This window comes from Dioscorea cayenensis, unplaced genomic scaffold, assembly GCF_009730915.1.
Source record: "Dioscorea cayenensis subsp. rotundata cultivar TDr96_F1 unplaced genomic scaffold, TDr96_F1_v2_PseudoChromosome.rev07_lg8_w22 25.fasta BLBR01002202.1, whole genome shotgun sequence".
NCBI lineage: Eukaryota > Viridiplantae > Streptophyta > Magnoliopsida > Dioscoreales > Dioscoreaceae > Dioscorea > Dioscorea cayenensis.
In genome coordinates this window covers 14471-38216 of record NW_024088593.1, presented here as the reverse complement: position 1 = coordinate 38216, position 23746 = coordinate 14471, and the positions used below count along the sequence as shown (strand labels likewise).

General features: G+C 32.4%; 1 protein-coding gene across 1 annotated transcript; it reads left to right on the top strand.

Moving 5' to 3' along the window:
* The first annotated feature begins 4185 nt into the window (after positions 1–4185).
* LOC120257580 (myb-related protein 308-like) lies at positions 4186–5262 on the top strand. The gene is made up of 3 exons (XM_039265030.1): positions 4186–4399; positions 4496–4625; positions 4823–5262. Exons 1-3 carry the CDS (start codon positions 4267–4269, stop codon positions 5208–5210), a joined length of 651 nt encoding a protein of 216 aa, XP_039120964.1. The 5' UTR covers positions 4186–4266; the 3' UTR covers positions 5211–5262.
* The last annotated feature ends 18484 nt before the right edge of the window (positions 5263–23746 follow it).

Here is a 23746-nt window from a genome sequence, read left to right as displayed (position 1 = left end):
GAAGTTACGTATTGCTAGCATGATATCTTATATAGATGCATCTACGTCCATTAGATTCTTCCTCTTTTAGAATTCTCTGTGGCTTTCTAACTTGGACACCTTCCAAAGTTAGATGTTGTAACACCTAGTTAGTACACATCGCACACTCATCGAACATGACTTAGTTTTAGCCAGTTGCAACCGAACTTGCAACACCTTCAACCCTCCCGGTTCCTTCAGTTAGCTTCGTAGCAGTTAACTCATCCCGAGCTCCTCCTACCTGTAACCGCTTCTTTCCTCAGGTCACTTCAGCAGGTCCCCTCTCCCGAGAGACGCGCCTACCAAGGCACACGCAATCATCTCACCAAAGATGGTCACTAAAGATCTTCCGATCTTCTTTCCAAACTCGGTCCAAGTTTGGTCTTCCCATGTGATTTTCGTTTGAATCATGGATTTATTGTTACTAAACTTGATCTCCTCTCATCCAAGTTTAGGCTCAATATCTTTAAGCATGATCTCTGATTATCCATGCTTGGATCTTCAAATCTTCAATCAAATCTTAAATAATCTTCAGTCAATCTTCCATATATGACTTGTCTCCTTGAATGGCTTAATCCATAATTAGCCTTCTTACTATCTTTTACTCCATGATGCTCTTCTCTCGAAAAATAATATCTCTTTATTAAAAATAGATCTTTTATAAAAGAAGTTTTACCAAAGATATGATATATTATCCTAGATCTTACGAAGGATAGATAAAATCATACCTAATATGTAACTTACCCTTTTTGATGAGATCCCTTTACCTTGATCTTCTTTCTAAAAATAGTTCTTTTCCAATGATCCATTTAGAGGTATTTCTCTAATTATACTCTCCATCATGATCTTCTAAGCCTCATATCTTTATATGCCATGTCACCAAGTTTTAGCCACATCATTATCCTAGTCACTTCTCTTTTTTGCCAAGTCATCATAGACACGTCATCTTCCATTGCCATGTCATCCCTTGACTTATCATATAATGCCAACTCAAGTCTTCAGACCTAACAGAAAGAACTCATCTTGGCACTTCAACGTAAAGGTTTTTGGTGAGCTCCAAAACGCTCCAGTCTTCAACGTTAGATCAGCTCTCTCACTTGAAATGAAGAACATGTGATCATATTCAGGTCACTTTAAATTACGAAAAAAAATGACCGTTAGAATTAAATCAATAAATAATAATATACTTCTATTCCTTTTTTTAAATTTATTCTTGTTATTTTATTAATATTTTCTCATTATATACATTTTTTAAACAATATCTCTTAATTAAAAAAAATATATGCAATACCCTTTTGATCTATTAGCACAGATTTATATTCCTTTCTGGTTTCCTGTGGGAGTTTTGTGTGAGAAATACCTCTCATTCTCCCCCTTCAAAGTTGTATAGCGGGGGTTATTTCTAGAAAGTCAGTCAAGCCATCGTAATTGATACACCTCCATACCTTTCTTTTTTTTTGTTTTATCTCTTGTCGACTTTGTCAAAAAAAAAATAGCACGAATTCCTTGCATAAAATATTTGTATATTTACCGAAAAATGAATTCGAATCTCAGCAATATAGAATGAGGGCACAGATTGATTAAGATATTAACTTCTTAAAGTGCGTCATACTAATAAATATATAAATAAATAAATAATAATTAATTATATTATAATATTTTAATTCTTTAAATATCACCAAAATAAATAACATAGCATACAAAAGCCTAGGTTTCACCGAACTGTTTGTTATTTTATTTTTATAACATAGAATTAAGTCTAAGTGGAGTATGGGTGAATGTAATATGATCATTTAAAACATATATATATATATATATATATATATACATGATGATTAAATTTTTAAAAATTCCGTTTTTCCCTTGTCTTATTGCCACGTCTATCCATTCCCGCATCCTAAATGATGATCAGATGAAACATAAAGGGCCCGTTTAATACGCAAAGTTTTGAGGTACAGCACAGAAACAAGTTTCTTTATTCCTGGTTTAATTTATAAATTGGCTGAGAGCACAACACAAGAGGTTGTTATAGTACAGGACAAGTGGATAAAATTTTTAGTGGTAGCACAATAAAAGACTAAATCACCCTCAACAAAAATTAAAAATCACAATCACGACATACCACATCCACATGACACTAGCTCCACGGCCTTGCATCTCCTTCACTTCCTCAGCGATGCATGCCCTTCTTCATTTACTCAATCCTCTTCTCTCCCTCCATCTTCTCCTCCCTTTTGTTTTTTTTGGCCCTCCCGGTTTTCAAACATTTTAGGGTTTTGAGGGCCTTCTTATCAAATAGAGATTTGAATCATAATATCTATGTATTTTTGGATAAATAAAAGTGATCAATATTTAGATATTGAAAATTTAAATCATATAAAAAATATACATATATTTTTTTAATTTTTTAATCCAAAAAAATCAAAATTAAAATTTTGTTAAAAATAAATATAAATCCTTTTATATCTTTACCCATGAATCATGGGATAAGATTTTCTTGGAAATATCAAATATATATTAGAGACCTCATATAAAAAATATTATATAAAAGAAATTGTGTTTATTTTTTAATAAACAATTATTTTGCATAAATTTTGAAAATACACAAATATAATTATGATTTATTAAGTTTATTAATTATAGAAAATTTAATGAAACTTCAAGATTTATCTTCTTGTGAAGTTTTTTATTGCATAACAAACATAAAGGAACAACATAAAAAATTTTGTTGTCTATAGAACATCAAACATGGTATAGAACAAGCAATTGTGGTGTACCACAACTCTTTGTATTGTCATGTACTGCTTATACTGTTCTTAATTGTGTATCAAACGGCCTCAAAGAGTTTTTCTAAATAACTAAAATAATTTCTAGTCGATGTAATTTATCCTTGTGTAAGCTAGTTTAAGCAATCTAAGCATTTATTAGTTTGATCAATCCTTTATTCTATAGTATACTCTTTGAGAATAACCACTAGATACTAGATAGCCTAGTGGTAAGTGTCATTCTACCTTACAGTAAGCCATTTGAATGGTTGCTGAGTGGAATCCCTCATATTTGCAGTATTATGCACTACCATGGTAAATAGTTTAATTTATATAATAGTTTTATATATTTAAAAATATTTAATACTAACCCACCCACCCCCATTTTATAAAAATCCCCTTTATATAATATAAATTATTAAAAAAACTTTGTTATTTTTAAAATTAAAAATTCAAAAAATTAAGTTTATTTATTTATAATAAAAATCTAAATAAAATGAATAAATAATTTAAAATAAAATAAGTGAATAACACCAATTAGTTTTTTATAGATAATCTAAAAATATTATAAATATATTATAATTTTAGAAAAAAAACATATTTATAGAATTTATTATTTAATCTCTTGACATTCAATAAATTGGTTATATAGTAACAAAAAAAATTTGCAAAAAATTATTGTTCCACATCTTGATTTTCTATAAATTAGTATATATATCATATAAAAAAAATATAGTTTTAAGAAAATATTTATAAAAATATATTATACAAATATTGTTCATCTAATGTTCATTTATAATTGTGGAGTTGTCTCTGATATATCATTGCCTCACGTGTTAATGCTGCCCATATGATAAATTTCCAAGGGTCATTCAGCCACCATAACAAATGAATCACCATAACTATTTGTTTCTTTCACAACCCCTTGTGGAGGACACTTGCCGTAATTGTAAAAAAAATTACTCTATGAATCAAAGATTACTAAAAAAATTTAAAAATTAAAAATAATGCGATACATAAAATATATACAACATAATGAATATTTTGAAGGTATATGTCATGAATAAATACCGGGTAATGTAAATATATATATATATATATATTTAATGAATAAATAAATAAATGCAAAGAGTTAGGCCACCAAACTAGATGGATTCCATCACTCCATCACTCCACAAACAAGAACAAAAGCGATTCTTTTTTCTCTTTTCTAGAATCATTGAAAAGTTTGAACGTGAGGATGAGCACCAAGTGTCGGTGACCCAAACATAAAAATCAAACTTAATGCATGATGCACAACACAAAAATAAACATAAAAAAAGTAAACCTACCAACCAAATCCTTCTTCTCTTTACAACCACTTAGATAAAAGTCAATCTATTCTCATCTTCATCTTCATCTTCATCTTCATCCTCATCTTGCTATACATCTTTATAAATATACACCTCTCCATTGCTCTTTAAGACTTAAAATTTACAAAACCATGGGAAGAACTCCATGTTGTGAGAAAGCTCATACAAACAAAGGAGCATGGACTAAAGAAGAAGATGAGAAGCTCATCTCACACATCAAAGTTCATGGAGAAGGATGTTGGAGATCCCTACCTAAAGCTGCAGGTCATTATCATCGATCATCATCATCTTCTTTTTGCTTCTTCATGGACAAGTTCATCGTTTTTTTGTTTTGTAATTGTTTGTTGTCTGTTTTTACAGGTTTGCTTCGGTGTGGGAAGAGTTGTAGGCTCAGATGGATAAACTATCTCCGGCCGGACCTTAAACGCGGGAACTTCTCCGGCGAGGAGGATGAGCTCATCATCAAGCTTCATAGTTTGCTCGGAAACAAGTATAAATTACACCCAAAAATTCTTTTGCGTGATTTTTAGTTCAAGAATTAAAAATGAACATGTTGTGAGTTCTGAACCAAAATAAATATAGAGATTCAGTTCATGACCAAAAATGCACTTTCATGTATTAGTATATTATTTTTGTTTATCTTTGTGGATATAGTTGTATTCTAACATAGCATGAGCATTTTTTTAGGTGGTCTATAATAGCCAGCCGGCTTCCTGGAAGAACCGATAACGAGATAAAGAATTATTGGAATACACATATAAAGCGAAAGCTTCTCAGTCGAGGGCTCGACCCGAAAACTCACCGGCCACTCACTGATATCACCACTTTCCGAGCAGAGTATCCGAAGGAGGCAAATGATGACTCTAGTGATGAAGGAAATAGTAGTACACTTAGCACGGAAGACGATAACTCGTCTCTCATCAACTTGGAGCTTTCGATAAGCCTCCCAGAGATTTCTCCAACAATGCCGATGAACTCGAGTGTTGAAAAAACATCGGCTCTTAATGCCTTGTGCTTGTGTTACAATTTAGGATTTCAAAGAAGCCAAGCTTGTGCTTGCCAATACCATCTTTAGACCACTGTAATCTAAACTTTTGAATTGTTAATGGCCTTCAATTCTTAATGCATTCAAAGTCTTTTGCTTTTCATTGAGTTGGATGTGAAATGACAATCTTAATCACAAATTAGTGATTAATCTAATTACAATTTAGATCAGTAGTTAGTGTTAGGTGATTAAATGGACCACACTTTGGTGGGTTTCCTATCTTCTCATACCTACCTACTTGTCCTACACTTCTTGTTGGTTATTCATTGAAGAATGAAAAGAAGGCTTTGAAACTTCAAAGAACTTTAAATGATTCACCTAAAAACTTAGCAAAACTAAATCACCTGAGAAATAAAAATATAAACGGATGTTTTCTTCTTTAACTTGAAAGCTACTTTATTGGTCAATATGAAGAGTTTTCTCATGGAAAAAATAACTGAACTTGAAAGTGTGGTTATAGAATATGCAAGTCAAGATTGCCAGATTTTGACTACTGTAATGAGCTTTAGAAATCATTCAATTCAATCTTTCATATTTGGGAATTACTTTGAATCATTTGATAGGATGAAAAAAAAAACCATCAAAGTTTTGTTTGTTTCTGCAGAGTTTACTTTGGAAAAGTCTGAAGATACTTAAATTATCAGAAAACGTCTACCCCAGATCTTGCCTCGCTTTTTCAATATGATATTGCTCAAACCATTACTTTTTCACAGTAGTCAAACTTTTATTTAGAAAATTTGAGATGATAAGTTCGGTTTCCATCTAGCATACAATCAACACTTAGTTTGTTTAAAATGTTCACAACATTGTTCATTAAAATAAACTAAAATATATCATGAGGGTGTATTAAAATAACTAATGGTTCCGTATTGGTTACATATCGATTAATTTAATAAACATGGAGAATATATATAAGCCTTAGCTAGGAGTGGCAATATTTTGTCCGGGCCCGCCGGCCCTATTTTGTCAGGCCCGGAATAAAAAGGGTTTGGACAAAAGTTGTATTAATCCGGACCGGGTTTGGGCAATGCTTGATTGTCCGAATTTAAATCCGGGCCGGGTCTAGACAAAGAAATTCGGACAACCGGGCTTTTGTATCTCTAAAATTTTAAAAGCCCAAATCATGAGCCCAATTGTTTTAAGCCCAATTTTTCAAAAACTTCAAACTTATATGGTTTTTTTTTTATTAAGACTTGGAATTTTGCATGATTTGATTTGAGTTTTGGATTGTTGGATTTTATTTTTTTATTTTTTTTGCATTTAATGTGAATTAAATTATTTTTTATAGTTTAATATTTGAGTGAAGTTAAATGTAACTTATAGGATTATGACAAAATTCGGACATCCGAACCGGTTTTAAAAGAAACCGGCTCCAGACAAGTTAGGTTTGTCCAGATATAAAACCGGGCCTGGTCTGTGCAACAAGTTTATTTATTTATAGTAGTAGTTGCCCAGACCCAGTTTTGTCCGGACCCGGATTTTTGCCACCCCTAGCCTTAGTCGCTAATCTTATTAGCTTAAGTTTTTAGATTTAATCACATAATATATTTAGTTTCTATCTAACACCATAACAAAATAACTTATTAAAGATTGACAAATCAGTCTCTAATTGTATAAAAATAAGTCACTAATTTTATAAGTAATTGAACTAGCTAATAACCCAACAAGGACCATGACTATATCACCTATCTCTAATATTGTGGGACTGATTTAGTGACCTTGTGATAATTTTGGCTTTTTTGTGGGTGAATATGAAAAGTTTACAATGGCCTTTTGTTTAGTCCCACATTGGAATAAATAGAAGCTTAAGGCATTGGTTGAATCATTTAAGTATAAATTCCTCTTCTTCAATATTGGTTGAGTTTCTTTAAGTAAAAGTTCCCATTTGTAGGGATTTGAAAAATTACCAAAATTTGTAAGTTTTGGAGTTAATGCAGAGGTGTCCTTTCACGGTGCCCGAGCAGTAGGCAAATTGTCGAACCTTATAAAAATTTTGGTGTATTCGTTTTTTTCTCTATCTTGTTTTAGTATTTATATTCAGTATTCAATTATAATATTTGTTGGGTTATTTATGTTTATAGTAGGATAGTATTATATATATACTACTATTATTTGATACTATTCATATGTATGATACTATTCATATACTATTTGTTTCTAGTAAGGGGAAGGTACCCAGTTCCTTTAACAAGTGGTATAAGAGCCCAAGGTTTATCCTAGAATTCGTTGTATTTGTTTGTAATTGTAATTGAATACTGTTTTTAAAATGTCGATGAACACACCAACTTTAAGGAATGCTGATACAAGCACGACATCAAACCCCTCACTAATATTGATGAGGACTATAATGTCAAATTCAAGGTTCGTGGTGGAGCTGTTTGATGATAGTGATCATTTTGGCATGTGGCAAGGTAAAGTACTAGATAATCTGTTCCAACAAGGTCTAAACATAACCATTGAAGAAACAAAGTCAGATGATGTAAAGGATAAAGATTGGAAGACTATCAATCGCTTGCCATGTGAAACAATTCGGACATGCCTTTCAAAGGAGAAGAAGTATGCTTTCAAAATCAAGACTTCTGCATACAAATTATGGAAGACATTCGAGGACAAGTTCTTGAAGAAGAATTGTCGAAACAGACTCCACATGAAAAAGAGACTATTCCGCTTTGATTATCAACCAAGTATCTCTCTGAATGACCATATTACTGCTGTCAACAAATTGGTAGCGGATTTGTTAAATCTAGATGAAACTTTCAAATATGAAGATTTGGCTTTGATGTTATTATCATCCCTCCCGGATGAATTTGAATACTTTGAGACTGCCTTACTTCATGAAGTTTGTGCTGTTTTGTATAGTTATGAATTAAGAAAAAATGATAAGAAAAAGTGCAGGAATGTAGCAGCAGAAGCAATGGTAGCAAGAGGTTGTTCACAAAGCCAAAAATCTGAAAGAAGATGGAGATCTCACTCGAAGACCAGACTTGGTAGAAATGAGTGTGCTTTCTGTCATGAGAAAGGACACTAGAAGAAAGACTACCCAAGCTGAAGAAGAAGAAGAAAAAAGCTGGCCCAAACGCAAATATAGCTGAATATGAGAGTGATGCAGAACTCTAGGTGGTTGCTTCACCCTTGGCAATCCATTTAAATGAATGGATTTTGGATTCCGATTGCACTTACCATATGACTGCCAATAGAGAGTGGTTCTTTGATTTTAAAGAAGAAGATTAAGGAGTTGTCTACATGGGCAATGACAACACCTGTAAGACGGCTGGTATAGGCTCAATTCGATTGTAGAACCATGATGGATCAACTAGAATCTTGACATAAGTTTAATATGTACCGAGCTTAAAGAAGAACCTCATCTCTTTGGGAGCCTTGGAATCTAAGGCTTAGCTGTGACAATAAAAGATGGAGTTCTAAAGGCTACATCAGGCACACTCATGGTATTAAAAGGTGTTAGAAGAAATAACCTGTATTACTATAAAGCTAGTACGGTTATTGGAACAACAACAATTACTTTAGAAGAAGATAAGGAGTCAGAGATAACCAAGTTATGACATATGCGATTGGGACATGCTGATAAAAATCCTTGCAAATTCTGGTGAAGCAAAGATTATTGAAAGGTGCGAAGGCTTGCAACTTAGACTTTTGCCAACTTTGTGTTCTGGGAAAGCAAAAGAGAGTGAAGTTTGGTACTGCTATCTACAATACATAAGGTATTTTGCATTATATTCACTCAGACATATGGTGATCTGTAATGACCCCATCTTCGGGAGGTAAGCATTACTTTGTTACTTTTGTTGATGAATTTTCCAGAAGAGTTTGGGTACATAGCTTGAAGATGAAGGATGAAGTGTTGGAAGTTTTCCTTAATTGGAAAAATATGGTGGAGAACCAAACAAGAAGATGAATCAAGAAGCTCATAACAAATAATGGTGGAGAATAAAAGAGCGATCCATTGTGTATATTTCTAAAAGCTACAAGATGAATATTTCATTTAGCTACTCTTGTATATTGATGATATGCTGATTGCATCGAAGAACCAAGTAGAGATAGTAGCCTAAAGGTTCAACTGAATCAAGAGTTTGAGATGAAGGATCTAGGTAGAGCTAGGAAAATCCTTGGGATGGAGATAAACATAGATAGCGCAAAAGGCAAGCTTTGTTTGACACAGAAGCAATATCTGAAAAAGGTATTATAGTGTTTTGGTATGCATGATAATTCAAAACCTGTGAATACCCCACTTGCCCCGCATTTGAAGCTTAGTGCAAATATGTCTCCAAAGAGTGAAGAAGAACAATAATATATGGTCAAAATGCCATATGCCAATGCTGTGGGAAGCTTGATGTATATATACTATAGTGTGTACAAGATCGGATCTCTCACATATAGTTGGAGTGGTGAGTAGATATATGCATGCTGCTGGTAAAGAACATTGGCAAACTGTAAAAAGGATTCTACGGTATATTCTAGAATACTGTAGATGTTGGTTTGTTGTTTGAGTAGGATGATAGTACACATGCAATTGGATATTGTGATTCTGACTATACAGGAGATTTAGACAAACGACGATCGACTATTGGCTATTTATTTACTTTAGCCAGAGCACCAGCCAGTTAGAAATTCACTTTACAGTTAATAGTGGCATTCTTTACAATAGGATCAGATACATGGTAGTTACAGAAGCTGTGAATGACCGATATGGCTTCAAGGAATGCTATTAGACTTAGGAATTGCTCAGAAGCACATTATGGTGCATTGTGACAGTCAGAGCACTATTTGTTTAGCAAAGAACCAAGTCTTTCATGCAAGAACAAAGCACATTGATGTTCAATATCATTTTGTATGGGAGATTGTTAAAAAAGGTGAGATACTTCTCAAGAAGATTCATACTGAAGAAAACCCTGCAGATATGATGACTAAGGTGATATCAGTAAACAAGTTCAAACATTATTTGGACTTGTTAAATATCCTACATGTTTAAACACCTTCGGATGTATGGCGTCGATGGTTGTATTTAGTAACACAAGCTACTTCTCCAATATGATCTGGAAATTGAAGAGGAGTTGACAAATAAGCCAATGTGGAGATTGTGATAATTTTGGCTTTTTTTGTGAGAGAATATGAAAAGTTTACAATGGCCTTTTATTTAGTCCCACATTGGAATATGAAGGCTTTGGTGGAGGAAGTAAGCCTATAAATAGAGGCTCAAGGCATTGGTTTTGAATCATCCAAGTATAAATTCCTCTTCTTCAATATTGGTTGAGCTTCTTTAAGTAGGAGTTCCCATTTGTAGGTAATTGAAAAATTACCAAAATTTATAAGTTTTGGAGTTAATGCAGAGGTGTCCTTCCGTGGTGCCTGAGGAGTAGGTAAATTGCCGAACCTTGTAAAAATTATGGTGTGTTTGTTCCTTTCTCTATTTTATTTTACTATTTATATTCAATATTTAAGTATAATATTTGCTGGATTATCTATGCTTATAGTAGGATAGTATTTGTACAAATAGTACTATTCATCTACTATTTGTTTCTAGTAAGGGGAAGGCACCCAATTTCCTTAACAGACCCCATATTAGTAACCAATATTAACAATTTATAATTCGGTCACAAAAGTAATTGTCTCCGGTAGCTAGTGATTTAGCATCCAAAAAATAAAAATAGATCTTGGGGTCATTAAGTTGGTCTTTAAAAAAAAACCACTCTAGCATCTCTAAATCATTGTTGTTAGAGACCAATTTAGAGAACCCTAATTATAGACCTTATACATGATCATTAAGTCAGTCTCTAATATTGAGAAGGAATTTAGTGGCTAAACAGTTGCTAAGTTGATCATTACTTCAAATAAAATTAAAAATAAATAAATAAATTAGGAAAAAACAACTAAATACAAATACAAATTAAAAAATGTTTGCAATCCCAAAAAACCTATTTGCAATCATAAAAACATATACATAATCAAAAAAATCCATAAATAAAATCAATATTAATAACTATAACCACACTGATTGCCCTTATCATCCTAATCCTCGTCCTCTTCCTACACTCTTTCCCCATTATCATGGTATTGTTGAAGATTGAAGGGGATGAAATTAAGTTGTTCTCTAATTTGCTAAAAATGCGCATTATAAGCAGTAAATTTGGTTTGCATTTAATTACTTTGACCTAAAATCACCTATCTACCCAAATAATATATCTCTCCATTAGGAACTTATCTTTCTCTACCCAAATAATATCTCTCTCTACCTCTAGCTCTTGTTTTTAACTTTTATTTTTTATATTTCACTCTTCACCTATAGAGTTTTTTTATCTCATCAATTGTTTCTCTAAACACTCATTCTTATGATGACTAGTTTATGCTTGGCCTTTCAAACATTGTAGTGATTCTAAACTCAAACCATAAATCTTTTCCTTCTTCACTCCAATTATATCACACTACACATCTCGCTCATTCTATGGTGGGGATCCCTTGATAAAAGACTCTTGGCATCATCGCTTCCATAGAATAGTTATAGTTTTCCTATTAACATCATAACTAATTAAGTAAAAAAACTCTTATTCACATTAAACATATTACTTAATAACAAATATACAAGTTACTTACATACATAACAAATCTACAAAGTATATGATTGTAAATTGATATAACATACATCAACTTAAGCAAATTTGTTCCATCCATTTCATAATAAAAAAAACATCTTTGAATTTACAGCAAATACAAACATTTAACATGTTACCATGTTTCTTTTCATGCAGTGCTATAATTTTAGACTTCATTATAATTTTGTCAGTGAATATTATTGGAGTGCATGAAGAATATATGTCATTTTGATTGTTGTGTATTTAGGCTTTTAATTGCTATGATTAGTGGCTTTAATTAATATGTCAATGGTATGATGACTACTTGCCATCGAAATTTATTTAACATGAATAAGTAGGTAATGTCATTTTCACAATGAAAATGATATATAATAAGCTAAAATTACCAATCCATAATATTTGTAACATTTATTGAAATTTTTAGCACACTAAACTCTCTCATAACAAGGTATCTGACACATCCTTTGCGTGTGTACCACATATGCAAGGGTGTGTGAAGTAATACAATGTATCCGAAAGTCAGGTAGCCAAATCCACAGGGAATGAGTGTATTAGTAATAGCTCTTTCTCTATTATCTAACCCTAATCAAATTGTTGGAAAAAATATGATTAAGCTAGGAGAAAAAGAAAATGCAAGGGATGCAAAGATACAAGATATGAGATACAATCCAGAATGAAGTGGGTGCTCGGGTGATAATCCCCTTAGGGGTGTGTACATAAGAAGACTGGATTCAAAACATGCTTCCTAATCAAGTTGAAATAAGTCGTAGAAATCCTAAAATACACCGGTCCCATTCTCAGGGCAATTGGTGACTATTTCCCTATGAGGCTCAAGCGGTGATCTCTCTCTTCGCCTAAGCCACCTATGAATGCAATGCATTTTAGGGATCCTAAATGATTAACTAGACTCCCAAAATTAGGTCAAACAGTCTCTTGAGACATTTAACCCCTAACCCTTTACAAACTAGGTGGTGATCTCTCTCATCACTAGCATTCATATGATTGCTATACGATCACAGGAATTTGAAGGTAGTTGTGATTAATTCAAAGGGAAAAGGGCACACCCCTCTACCGAAGGCTCACCCTCTCTACCCTCTCCAACCTCAGTAGGTCTAGCCCTAATGGGTCTCTCGACACATCATTAAATCTACCCCAAAATACAACCTAGCATTCACGAATAATGAAAGTATGGCATTCAAACTCAAGGTTGAAACTCAAATCAACAAAAAATAGAGAAGCATAAATTAAGTCAAACAAATACAACCCTAGGGTTTATACACCCAATACCCAACAAGAGTTTAGCTCCTCATGGAGCAATGCAATCCACAAACATAAATGAGCATCAAATACATGAATGAAAGCAAGTAAACTCCCTCCAATTCCGTGGTTAAAACTCTAGCGATCGGCCATCTAAACGGCCGAATGATTGTTGGTACCGAATGACGCTTCCCAATGGCTTGCCGGTGGTGTGGATGATGGAGTAGACAATGGATGATGATGTTGGAGCCTCCCCTTGGCTAGATGTAGTCTCCCTTGAAGCCTATCCCAAACCCCTTTCTTTCTCTCCAAAAACTCTCCATGACTTAGCCAAAAAATGACTTATATTGAGTCATAACGAGTCTCCACACGGCCATGTGTCATTCTGCCTTTTGCCCTCGCTCAGCTATAGTACTGTGCTATAGTGATCCTCTATAGTATTGTTCACGAATATGGCAGTGTATGATGCTCGTATAAACTCTTATGGCTATGTAGTTAGTGATGTGGTCTTCTGCTATCCATATTGGGCTTTTCTGCTCAAAAAGCCCTAAAAATGTTCCACACTGCCAACTCTGGTCTTGCGGTGCCCACGCATACCCTAACTGCACAAATAAACACAAAAGCACCAAATTAGTACATAAAACTGATAAAAGTCATACTCAATCTATGTACAATGTTAACTTAAAACATGTAAAAAAATAGGGGTGTAATCGATCGAGTTCGAGCCGAGCAGTAGTGAGCTCGAGCTTGAGCTCGACTAAAAATTCGGTACTCGATACTCGACTCGAGCTCGATCGAGTATTTATTTTATAGCTCGAGCTCGACTCGGTACACAAATCGAGTTACTCGAGCTCGCTCGATTAAGCTCGAAAAAGCTGAAAATAACCATAAACATTAAGCTCGAGCTCGACTCGAGCTCGAAAGTTTTTCCTCTTGATTTTTATCAAATAAATCTAATATTATATATATACATACATGCTCGATTAGGCTCGCGAGCACTCGAGCCAAGTATCACAATACTCAAACTCGGCTCGCTCGACTACTCGAGCTACTCGAGCTCGAGCTCGGTTCGACTGTGACCGAGCCGAGTTCGAGTTTTCACCGAATCAAGCCCGAGTAGCTTGCGAGTAGAGGTGTATCATTTACACCCCTATGTACAAACAAGCACTTATCAGTATCAAATAATTATTAAATCTCTTCAACAATATATTAATAAAGTTAACATAAAATATGAGATAGTAGGACTAACTCAATGAAGAAAACGACTAATTACAAAAAAATGTAGATATTGTAGTTTGAGTCCTTGCAATTTGGCTCCTATAATCACATTGAGTTCTTTCCCAAATGCATCCATTTGTTCAGTCTAGAGTCTTCATTGATCTTCTTCATTCATACGTTTTTTTCTAGTGAGGCTTGAAGTGTTGAAGCTATTACAAGTTTTCAACCCTAACATTGCAAATCCTTCCAAAGAGCTCTAATAAACATGTAAAAATCTTTTAAAACCCTAAAATTGAAGGAGGCAAAATCAATATCAATTAATTTAGTAAATATGGATATTAATATATAAGTCCTAGTCTTTCATCTTATAAGCCTTTTTTTTTTAATTAGACTCAAATAATATGCATGATTTGTATCTAACGTGATTTTAGAGCTTAGTTTGCTTACAATATGAAAGACTAGCACCCACCAATATAAAGTAACTAATATTCTCACATCTTTTAATTTGGCAAATGTCATTCTAAATATGTACATCTTGCCCTCTCATTCAATCAGTTTAAGATTTAGGGTTTAATCATGTCTAAATGACGTGTCTGGTTTGCATCAACCATGGTATGAAAGCATCATCAAACTTCTTCAACAATAATGCTCATCTGCATATAGGTCATAGAGGCAAAGTCCAACGAGGAAAAGGCAACCAACATTCTAGTTAGTTTGCTTAAGGCTTATCTTGATGCATATCAATGATGTTACCATTGTAGTTGGCTTCCAAGAGAATGCCAAGTTGCTTCCGAACTTCCAAGAACATGTCAAGTTGCTTCTAGAGCACATGCATTGCATTGGGTTTATATAAATTCTCTTCTCTCATTGTTCATTTTCAAGAAAAAAAACTTATAGCACTAAAGTTACTGTGAGTTTTCAATCACAACCATTACAACTCCTCCCAAATCACCATATTAAAGCTTTGAAAATCCTCTTAAAACCCTACAAATCAAAGAAGGAAAAATTCACATCAGTTACTTCCACAAATATGGATTTGAATATATAAGTTTTGGTCTCTCGTTTTATTAAAAGCTTTTAGGTTGAATTACACATAAATAATATGTTTGAGATGTGTCTAACATGGTATCAAAGATTTGTTTTTTTTTTTTATTTGCGGCATAACTAATTAAAAACGACTAGCATGTATCAAGGGGAGCATTAGAATAACTAATAGTCCCACAATATAAATATATATTTTACTTATAACTTCACTCCCTCATTTTATTAGCTTAATATGTGGCGCTAGAATCAGATCTAGATAAAAAGTTTGGTTTGCATCAAATATGATATTAAAGAATAATCAAATTTCTTCAAAAACATATTAAAAAAGTTGTTGAAAAATACAAGACAACAGAACTAATGAATTTTATAAAGAAAACAACTAAAAAAGGGGTACTATTGGATGAGGAAAAGACAGCATATATTGCAATCGGAATACTTGCAGTTCACCTTAATGACATTGCTATTGAGATTGGTTCTCGTAAACAAATCAAGTTGCTTCTAAAGCACATCTATGTGATTATAGATAGGGTTCCATCAATTATTTTTGCTTACCCTTCCTTTCCAGAAAGACTCATTCAAGTAGTTTCAAGTTTATGACCCAACAATTCCTTCTATAGCTCTTTGTTAAAGGCCCAAAAGTCCTCCTAAAATCCTAAAGAAATGGAAGGAGGCACAACCATATTGGTTAGTTTGATAAAAATGGATTTGGATATATAACCTTTGATCCCTTACTCTATAAGCTTAAGTTTTATTTTTAAATTAAACCAAGATTGTTTAGGTTAAATCTAACACATTATCAAAGCTTAGTTTATTTTGTTTGTTTGTAACATGGTCAGTTAAAATAAATTAGAACACATCAAGAGTATATAACTAAAAATCCTATCTCAATTAATTTGGTAATATTAATTTGAATACATTAAGAGAGTCTATAAGTTTGCATGATCTCTCATTCTATCAACTTAAACTTTTGAGATGAATCTAGATGAGATAATATGTTTAGTTTCAGTTTAGTATGGTATCAGAGCTAATTTTGTTCAAGGGGCTAATTAATAATCACATACCAATTAATTTGATAAGCGATGGTCTTTAATCCTATTAACTTAAAGCTACAATAATATATTTAATATAAATCTAACACTTAAAACATTATTTGTGAATAATTAATCAGATAGAAGTTTAAGAATACTATATGGATTTATAAAATAATAATAATAAGGGAAAAATACAAAAAAAAAAACCATGTGGTTTTCCGATTTTTGCAAAATAAGAAATGAGAAATTTTTTTCGATTTTATGATATATGCTTTCCCAAATTTGCAGAAAAGGAAAAAACCGTCAACGGCGTTAAACTTTCCAGTTTTGGCATGGGTAAAATTATCCATTTATTTAAAAAAATCACTGTGGCCTAAAAAACATGATATTTCAACATAATTTTGTTTGTTCTTTGGAATTTAAGTTTTTTTTGTTTAGTGAAATTTTGAAAGAGAAATAAATTTAAAAAATATTTTTTATGTCATATAAGTTGATTTTCAAATGAAATGATGATTTTGCCCCTGTGAGTTAACACCGTTAATGGATTGATAACGGTTTTCCCTTTTTTTGTAAATCTGGGAAACCACACATCATATAATTAAAAAAAATCCACATTCCTTATTTTGCAAAACTCGAAAACCACATTGTTCTTTTTTATATACTTTTCACTTATAATAATGACAAATCATCCTCTATTCTCAAATTGAAAGACCAAGCATATCTTTTTTAAAAAAGTAAATCTAAAGTAGTCTTCTAAATTTGTTCAATACATGAAAAAGCTCTTTTTTATTTTTTAAATCAAACTAATAAAATTATTGTGAGTTTGAATTTGAAATTTGTAGCTTTCTTTTCCATAGCATGACATCCTCAAACCACCAAAAATTGAGGATGATTTTTCTTATTAAACTCAAACAATGCAATATGTCATCTGGTTAAATTTTTAGAATTTTGGTTATTTTCTGAGTATATTAACCCTTTGAAGTTCAATAACCAATTGTATAAAATATAATTTATATGACAGCATTTAAGTAATTTATTTTTAGTATGTCAATTAAACTATTTATAGGTATAAACATTATTTTATATTTAAAATCATTAAAACTAAGGGGATATTTATTAACTTATACAAAATTTAATTATTTGATTAAAAAAATATAAATAATCTGCACATTCCTAACTCATTAATTGAGGGTTTTTTTTAAATATTATACATAATATTTATTTACTAAAATGCTCACTTTGCCTTTTTAAATACATGAATGGGCTTGGAATGGGTTCTGTAAGAATTCCAAATAACTAGAAACTTAAATAACTAAACTCCAACTCAAATAATAAGCACTAATCCCAAATAATAACAAGAAACTTAAATAATTAAGCACCAACTCAAAATAATAAGCGAGAATCCCAAATAATAACCAAAAACTTAAATAACTAAGCACCAACTTAAAATAATAAGTAGAAATCCCAAATAATAAACAGAAACTTAAATAACAAAACCCCAACTCAAAATAATAAGCAGTACTAAAATAATAGTCATTTACTTATTTTGTTAATTTGACAATGTTTTACTTTAATTGGTTATAGAATCCATTGGAGAGCAGGTAAATTAATATTTTAATTTATTAATAATTGTTTTGATTTTTTTAATTACATAATTGTTTTTGTGTTATAGACTCTTTAATTGTTAATGTAAAAATATAAATATATATATATAATAAATTAGTATGGTTAACTTTTTTTTATTTGGAAGTTTCCATATTTTGATTTGTAATTAACACTATTAATTAATAGCTAATTAATGATTTTAATACTTAAATCCAAAAATTAGTTAAAAAAATATATCATTAAAGTTAAAATTTTATTTATGATAATTAATTTGTTATAGTTCTTGAATGTTTAAAAAAAATATCATTAAAAATAACCCATTATTATACATATAATAATATTTATTTGTATAAGGGGTAGAAGGGTTATTTTTATTATATTTTCTTTTTCTATTTTTCTCATTCTCAATGAATTACTTTCTCTATACCTTATTAACCAAACAGCCCATCATTCCATTCCTATCCCACTCCTCCCCATTTCCACTCCTGTCAAACAAACGCCCCCTAAGTTACCATTTCAGTCACCCACCAACGGTCACACAATAACAATTGGTCAACACGTCAATGGGTAAAATTTCAATGGGCTAAGAAACCTCCTTTTATAAACCTTTCTTCTCATCCATTTTTTATTCTTACGTTACATTCTTTCTAATTTTGCTCTTTTTACATTTCTGTCTAACTTCACAATCTTTATCTACAATAATGACAAAAAGATCACTTTTTTTGGTTAATATTTTTGAACTCAGACAGGATCGGTCGATCATACTGGTAAAACTGAGAATCGGGTGGCAGTTCGGTCCTGTTCTATAGAATTTATTGACCAAAAGTCAACCGATCAAACCAAGTCAAACAGTCGAATTGGCAGGTTTAACTAGAATCAAGCATACCTCAATTTTCAAATTTTTTTTAAACATAAATCAAGTTGTAGCTGAGGCTTCTTGACTCATTTTCCTTTTGCTCTGGTGATCTCCACCTCCTACTCCTCTCTTTGATTGCTATTTGAAGTCCATCACATTGCAAAAGTCACATCTTGCAACAATATGGTTGACAAAATGCATCAAGAAACTATCATGTATGATGTAAGTCACGTCTCATGTTTGTTTGAGCTATTGGCTTCATCTTAGGTGGAATGAGAGAGTAGAGTTGTTCTAACTCCTAAGTTATATGCTCAAACTTCATTTAGTTTTTTTATAAATTCATACATGGTTGTTAGACAAATTGCCTTATAGGAAACAATCAGATGCATGCTTGTTTGACAAAATTAATACAAAGAAATCAATGCATAGTAGACTATTCCTCCACCATCATGTTTGCTTGTGCTAATGTTTGTTTGACAAAATGCCATATAAGAAACAATTGTGGGAAACAATCATGTGATTTATATGCTTGAACTTCATTTAATTTTTCAGAAATCAATACAAGAAAAAAGAATCATTTCTTGTTGCTTGTTATTGCTCTCTTGCTTCTTTATTTGTTTCATCTTTTTTTTATCACTGTAAGGTATATTAATGAGTTAAAATAACATTAGAATTGGTGATTTATTCGTGTGGTCAAAACCATAAAGTTGCAAGCTCTATACTCACATGTAAACTGGCATAGAATATGATAAAATGAAAAGGAGTTAAGCAGTTTCCAAATCCAAAGCATCTTGTACATATTACTGTGATTTATCACTTGGCATGTTATTATCCCCATTAGTTGTTCTTCTTGGTTAATGAGCATTGAAAATAAAGTATGGACACATATAATCTAGAGATAGAAAGTATTTGTATGTCAATTTTCCTTTCATGCGCATGAGCAATTTTTATTCACATGTTGATTTTTTTTTTTTAACAAAAATTGTGTGGATTGAAAATAGATGGAAACTATTGGGCTACAATCAACACTGTCAAATGAAGTTGAATCTACCAAACAAACTTCTTTTGGTGTACATATTCGACAAAAAAAAAAGATATTGTATAGAGATATGTAACTGAGGGGCAAAATTCTCAAGGAAGGAGGATCCTTATATATAATTTTTGCCAAAAACAAAATGTAGATTGTGAAATCAACTGAATAAAGCATCTTGCCATATCAAAAAGCAATGTTGATTAATGCTAAAAAGTCTCTTTAAAAGTTCATTTTTGAATTCAAGGATCATTACAAGAGAATGTTCAAAAGGCCAAAAAAGAAAGGAGTTTATAATGATAACAATCTTTATGGACAGTCTGTGCATGAATTTGAAGGTGACAATGTTTTGGTCAGTAAAGTAGCACAAGTGTTGATACATCCTCTATGGGGACATGAAAGCCTGGTTGTGGGACTGGATCTTATTTTAAGAATGGAGTCGCTGATCCTACCCAACCTACTATAAAAGCTTATGTAGAGTAAGGAGAGATGGCATGATCTGATATGGTGATTACTAGTTGCTTGCCAAGAAGCTCCCTTCCTTACACGCCACATCATGCATAACTCTCTTGCCCCCCTCACTCTCTCTAACACACACACACAAGCACCACCACCACCAACCCTCTCAAGCACCTTCTTTAACTTAGACTGATTTATAAATTATAAGTAAAGGATACACCACCTTTCTCTCACCCTCAAATGGTGCTCTCATCCTTGGAAGGTGATGCATGGTCTTTTTCAATTTACAACCCCAACTACGCATCTTTGTATACATGTAACTCCAACCAAGGACATCATGAATACACTCTTCCTTTTCATGAGAGCCACTCTCTCTCTCTCTCTCTCTCTCTCTCTCTCTCTCTCGACACACACACACACACACACACACACGAGGTTTTATAGAAAAAAAACAAGATAAAAACCTCACCTAGCTTCTTTCAGTGTCTTGCTAGTGCTCGCCACCACCATCCAGTGGCAGAACCAAAACTAGTTGGTAGGGAGCTAAAGGTAAAATATAAAAATAAAATTTCATCCAACAAAATAATTATCTCTGATAAAAATAGTGTGAAAATATAACAATAATTTGAATATATATATATATATATAAATCACAATTTGAACTATTGCCATTGTTGGTGCGAAACATATGAGATATATGAGTAAGAGAAGATAGTTGCATCTCTTGGTTTTGTATTTTCTAAAAAAGCTTAAATCGATCCCTCTTAATACAGACAACCAAACTATAATTTATTTATAAAAATTTGTAGTATATTTGACATGCCATCTCATGAACTTATTTTTTTAAATTACTAACATTTTTTTAAAAAAAATTAACATGCAATTTTTAATTGTTATTGAAATTTCTGTCATTTTTAAAATAAATTTAAGGTAAAAAATAGAATTTGAAAACAAAAGTCACAAGCAAGATTCCAACCTGCACAATAACATATAACATGCCCTTAAACCATACCCACTAACCATTCAAATACATCCATGTTTTACATTCAAAACACCTAAATATATCATTATCACATCTATTTAAACATAAAAGAACCCATATCTTTCAAATATCCTCTTTCTGGAGGATAGCTTTGTAGGAGCTGAGGGGGGCCTGAAGCCCCTCCTCGGCCCCCCTTGATTCTGTTGGGAATTCGGATTCCCACTGAAGATCGAGAGAGAAAAATAAAGTAGAAAACAATCACAAGAAAGACAAGATTTACGTGGTTCGGCAAGATTGCCTACGTCCACGGCCGCACTAGGGTTTTATTTCAATATCTGAAGCACTCTTACATCTTACAAGGGACTGCCTATATATAGAAGAAATCTGAGGTATATCTGGATTAGATCTTTGAGGCATATCTGGATTAGAACTCTGAGGCATATCTGGAAGAGGGTAAATCATATCTGGATCCTAACCCTATCTGGATCCTAAACTTATCCAGATCCTAACCTATCTGGATACAAATCCTATCTGGGTATAATTTACAAGATTATCAAACTATAATCCTAATCATATACAAATTACCCTTGTATCCTAATGCGGGCGTTCTCCCCGCACCTCCAACCTAAACCGATGCTCTCCCGCACCTCCTGGGGTGTCACACAATCAGGCTCCACATACCCAACAGATTCCGCCCTTGCCACTATCCTTCCCTTTTGGCCTCTATTCTTCATGAAAGTTTGAGAGGCTTTAAGAAGCTTTATATGAGAAGGATCAAACGTTCAGAGGAGAAAGAAAGAAATCCAAGAGAATGTGGAGGAGTCGTGTTTTAAGAAAAGCAAAATTATCATTCAGTCCCTAAGGCCCCAAAATCCACATTTAACCATTACCAAGTTATCTTTCAATCCTCAAAACCCAAGAATTCTCACAAATGCATCCTCCAATTACCCTTTAAACCCTTGATTTTCCATAACCTCTTACTTTTGAGTCCTTTAAATTCTGATTTGATCCTTAAAACCTAAAAAAATATACCAAAAGGTCCTTGCAGATTTTAAAATAGTTCCATGAAAAATTTGTAATTAGTCCCTATAAAGTTTGGGACGCCACAATCCAGATGTTGGAAGGGCTATCTTTCATGATATTCATGAAAATAAATTTGATGGGCATGAGAGCTCAAGTGGAGATGACCACGATAGTGATAGCTACATGAAAAATAGTGAAGCAAACACTCAAGATCTTGATTTAGAAGATTGCAATATGGCAGATATCGTCAAACAAAGTGCAGAATTGATGATGCCACCATTTGAGTCTCCAACACATATGAAGGCATTTGATTTGGAAGCAATATCTACACCAAAATTCCCCGAGTATCATTTATTATATGCCAACACACTACGAGGAGTAATAACGCATGGAGAATTGTAAATAATCATGTAGTTTCGAACCATAATAGTAATTAAGCATTATTACTTACAAAAGTCCATGGACTATAAAGTAATCAAGTTTAATCCAACTCAGTATTCAAAAAGATGAAAGTCATGTGATGATGGATATAGTTGGAGGGTTCACACATCCTATAGTAAGAGGAAGTAGATTTGGGAGATTATGAAGTGCGACATTCCTCATTTGAACATATCAGCAATAATCTCCCAAGATCATTCGAAGTTGAATTCAAATATAATTTTTCAACATATAAAGGCAGTGGTTAAAGTGAAGTCATTTATCAATGTATTTGTTTTGATAGCAAAGATCAAGATTCAATATAGGTACACGCCAACAAATAAAAAGGTATGGATTAATTATAAGTAGAAAGCAGTTGAAGCTGCATTGGGAATATGGAAGAAGTCATATACAATAAGTTTTCAAAATGGCTATCAACGTTACAACAACTTGTTCTTGACATAATAATTAATCTCTAGACTTAACTGACATATAACAAAAGTCACCTGCTACTTGGCGGAGCCACATTGACGAGAAGGTGGGCAATTGCCCCCTTCTCTTTTTCAATTACATATATTTAATAATGTATCTTTTTTAAAATATGAAAATAAATTTTGAATTTTGTATTGTAAATGTAAAATAATATGTGTATATATATAAATTAAATCTTTTTTAAAATATAAAAATTTTAAAAATGATTTAATTTTAAGGGTTTAATTTGAAAATAAACCTTAAATTTAGTGTCCTGTCAATATTATATCTTTTTTGGCATGTTTCGTTTGACATAAAATTTGAAGACTCATCTTTGTAATAGAATTGGTGATCAATTCTAGTTGATTGTTTAGTAATAAACATTGAGGAAAAACATATTTGATTATGTAGATAATAAAACTATTTGTTAATTTCAAAATAAGAAGATTCACTAAGTTTGTTGTTATTGATCATTTATAGTACTTGTTTATAGGGGTGAGCAAAAAAATCCGGATTCGATGATCCGATCTGGTATCCGAATTTTTGACCCAAATTTTTTGGGTACCCG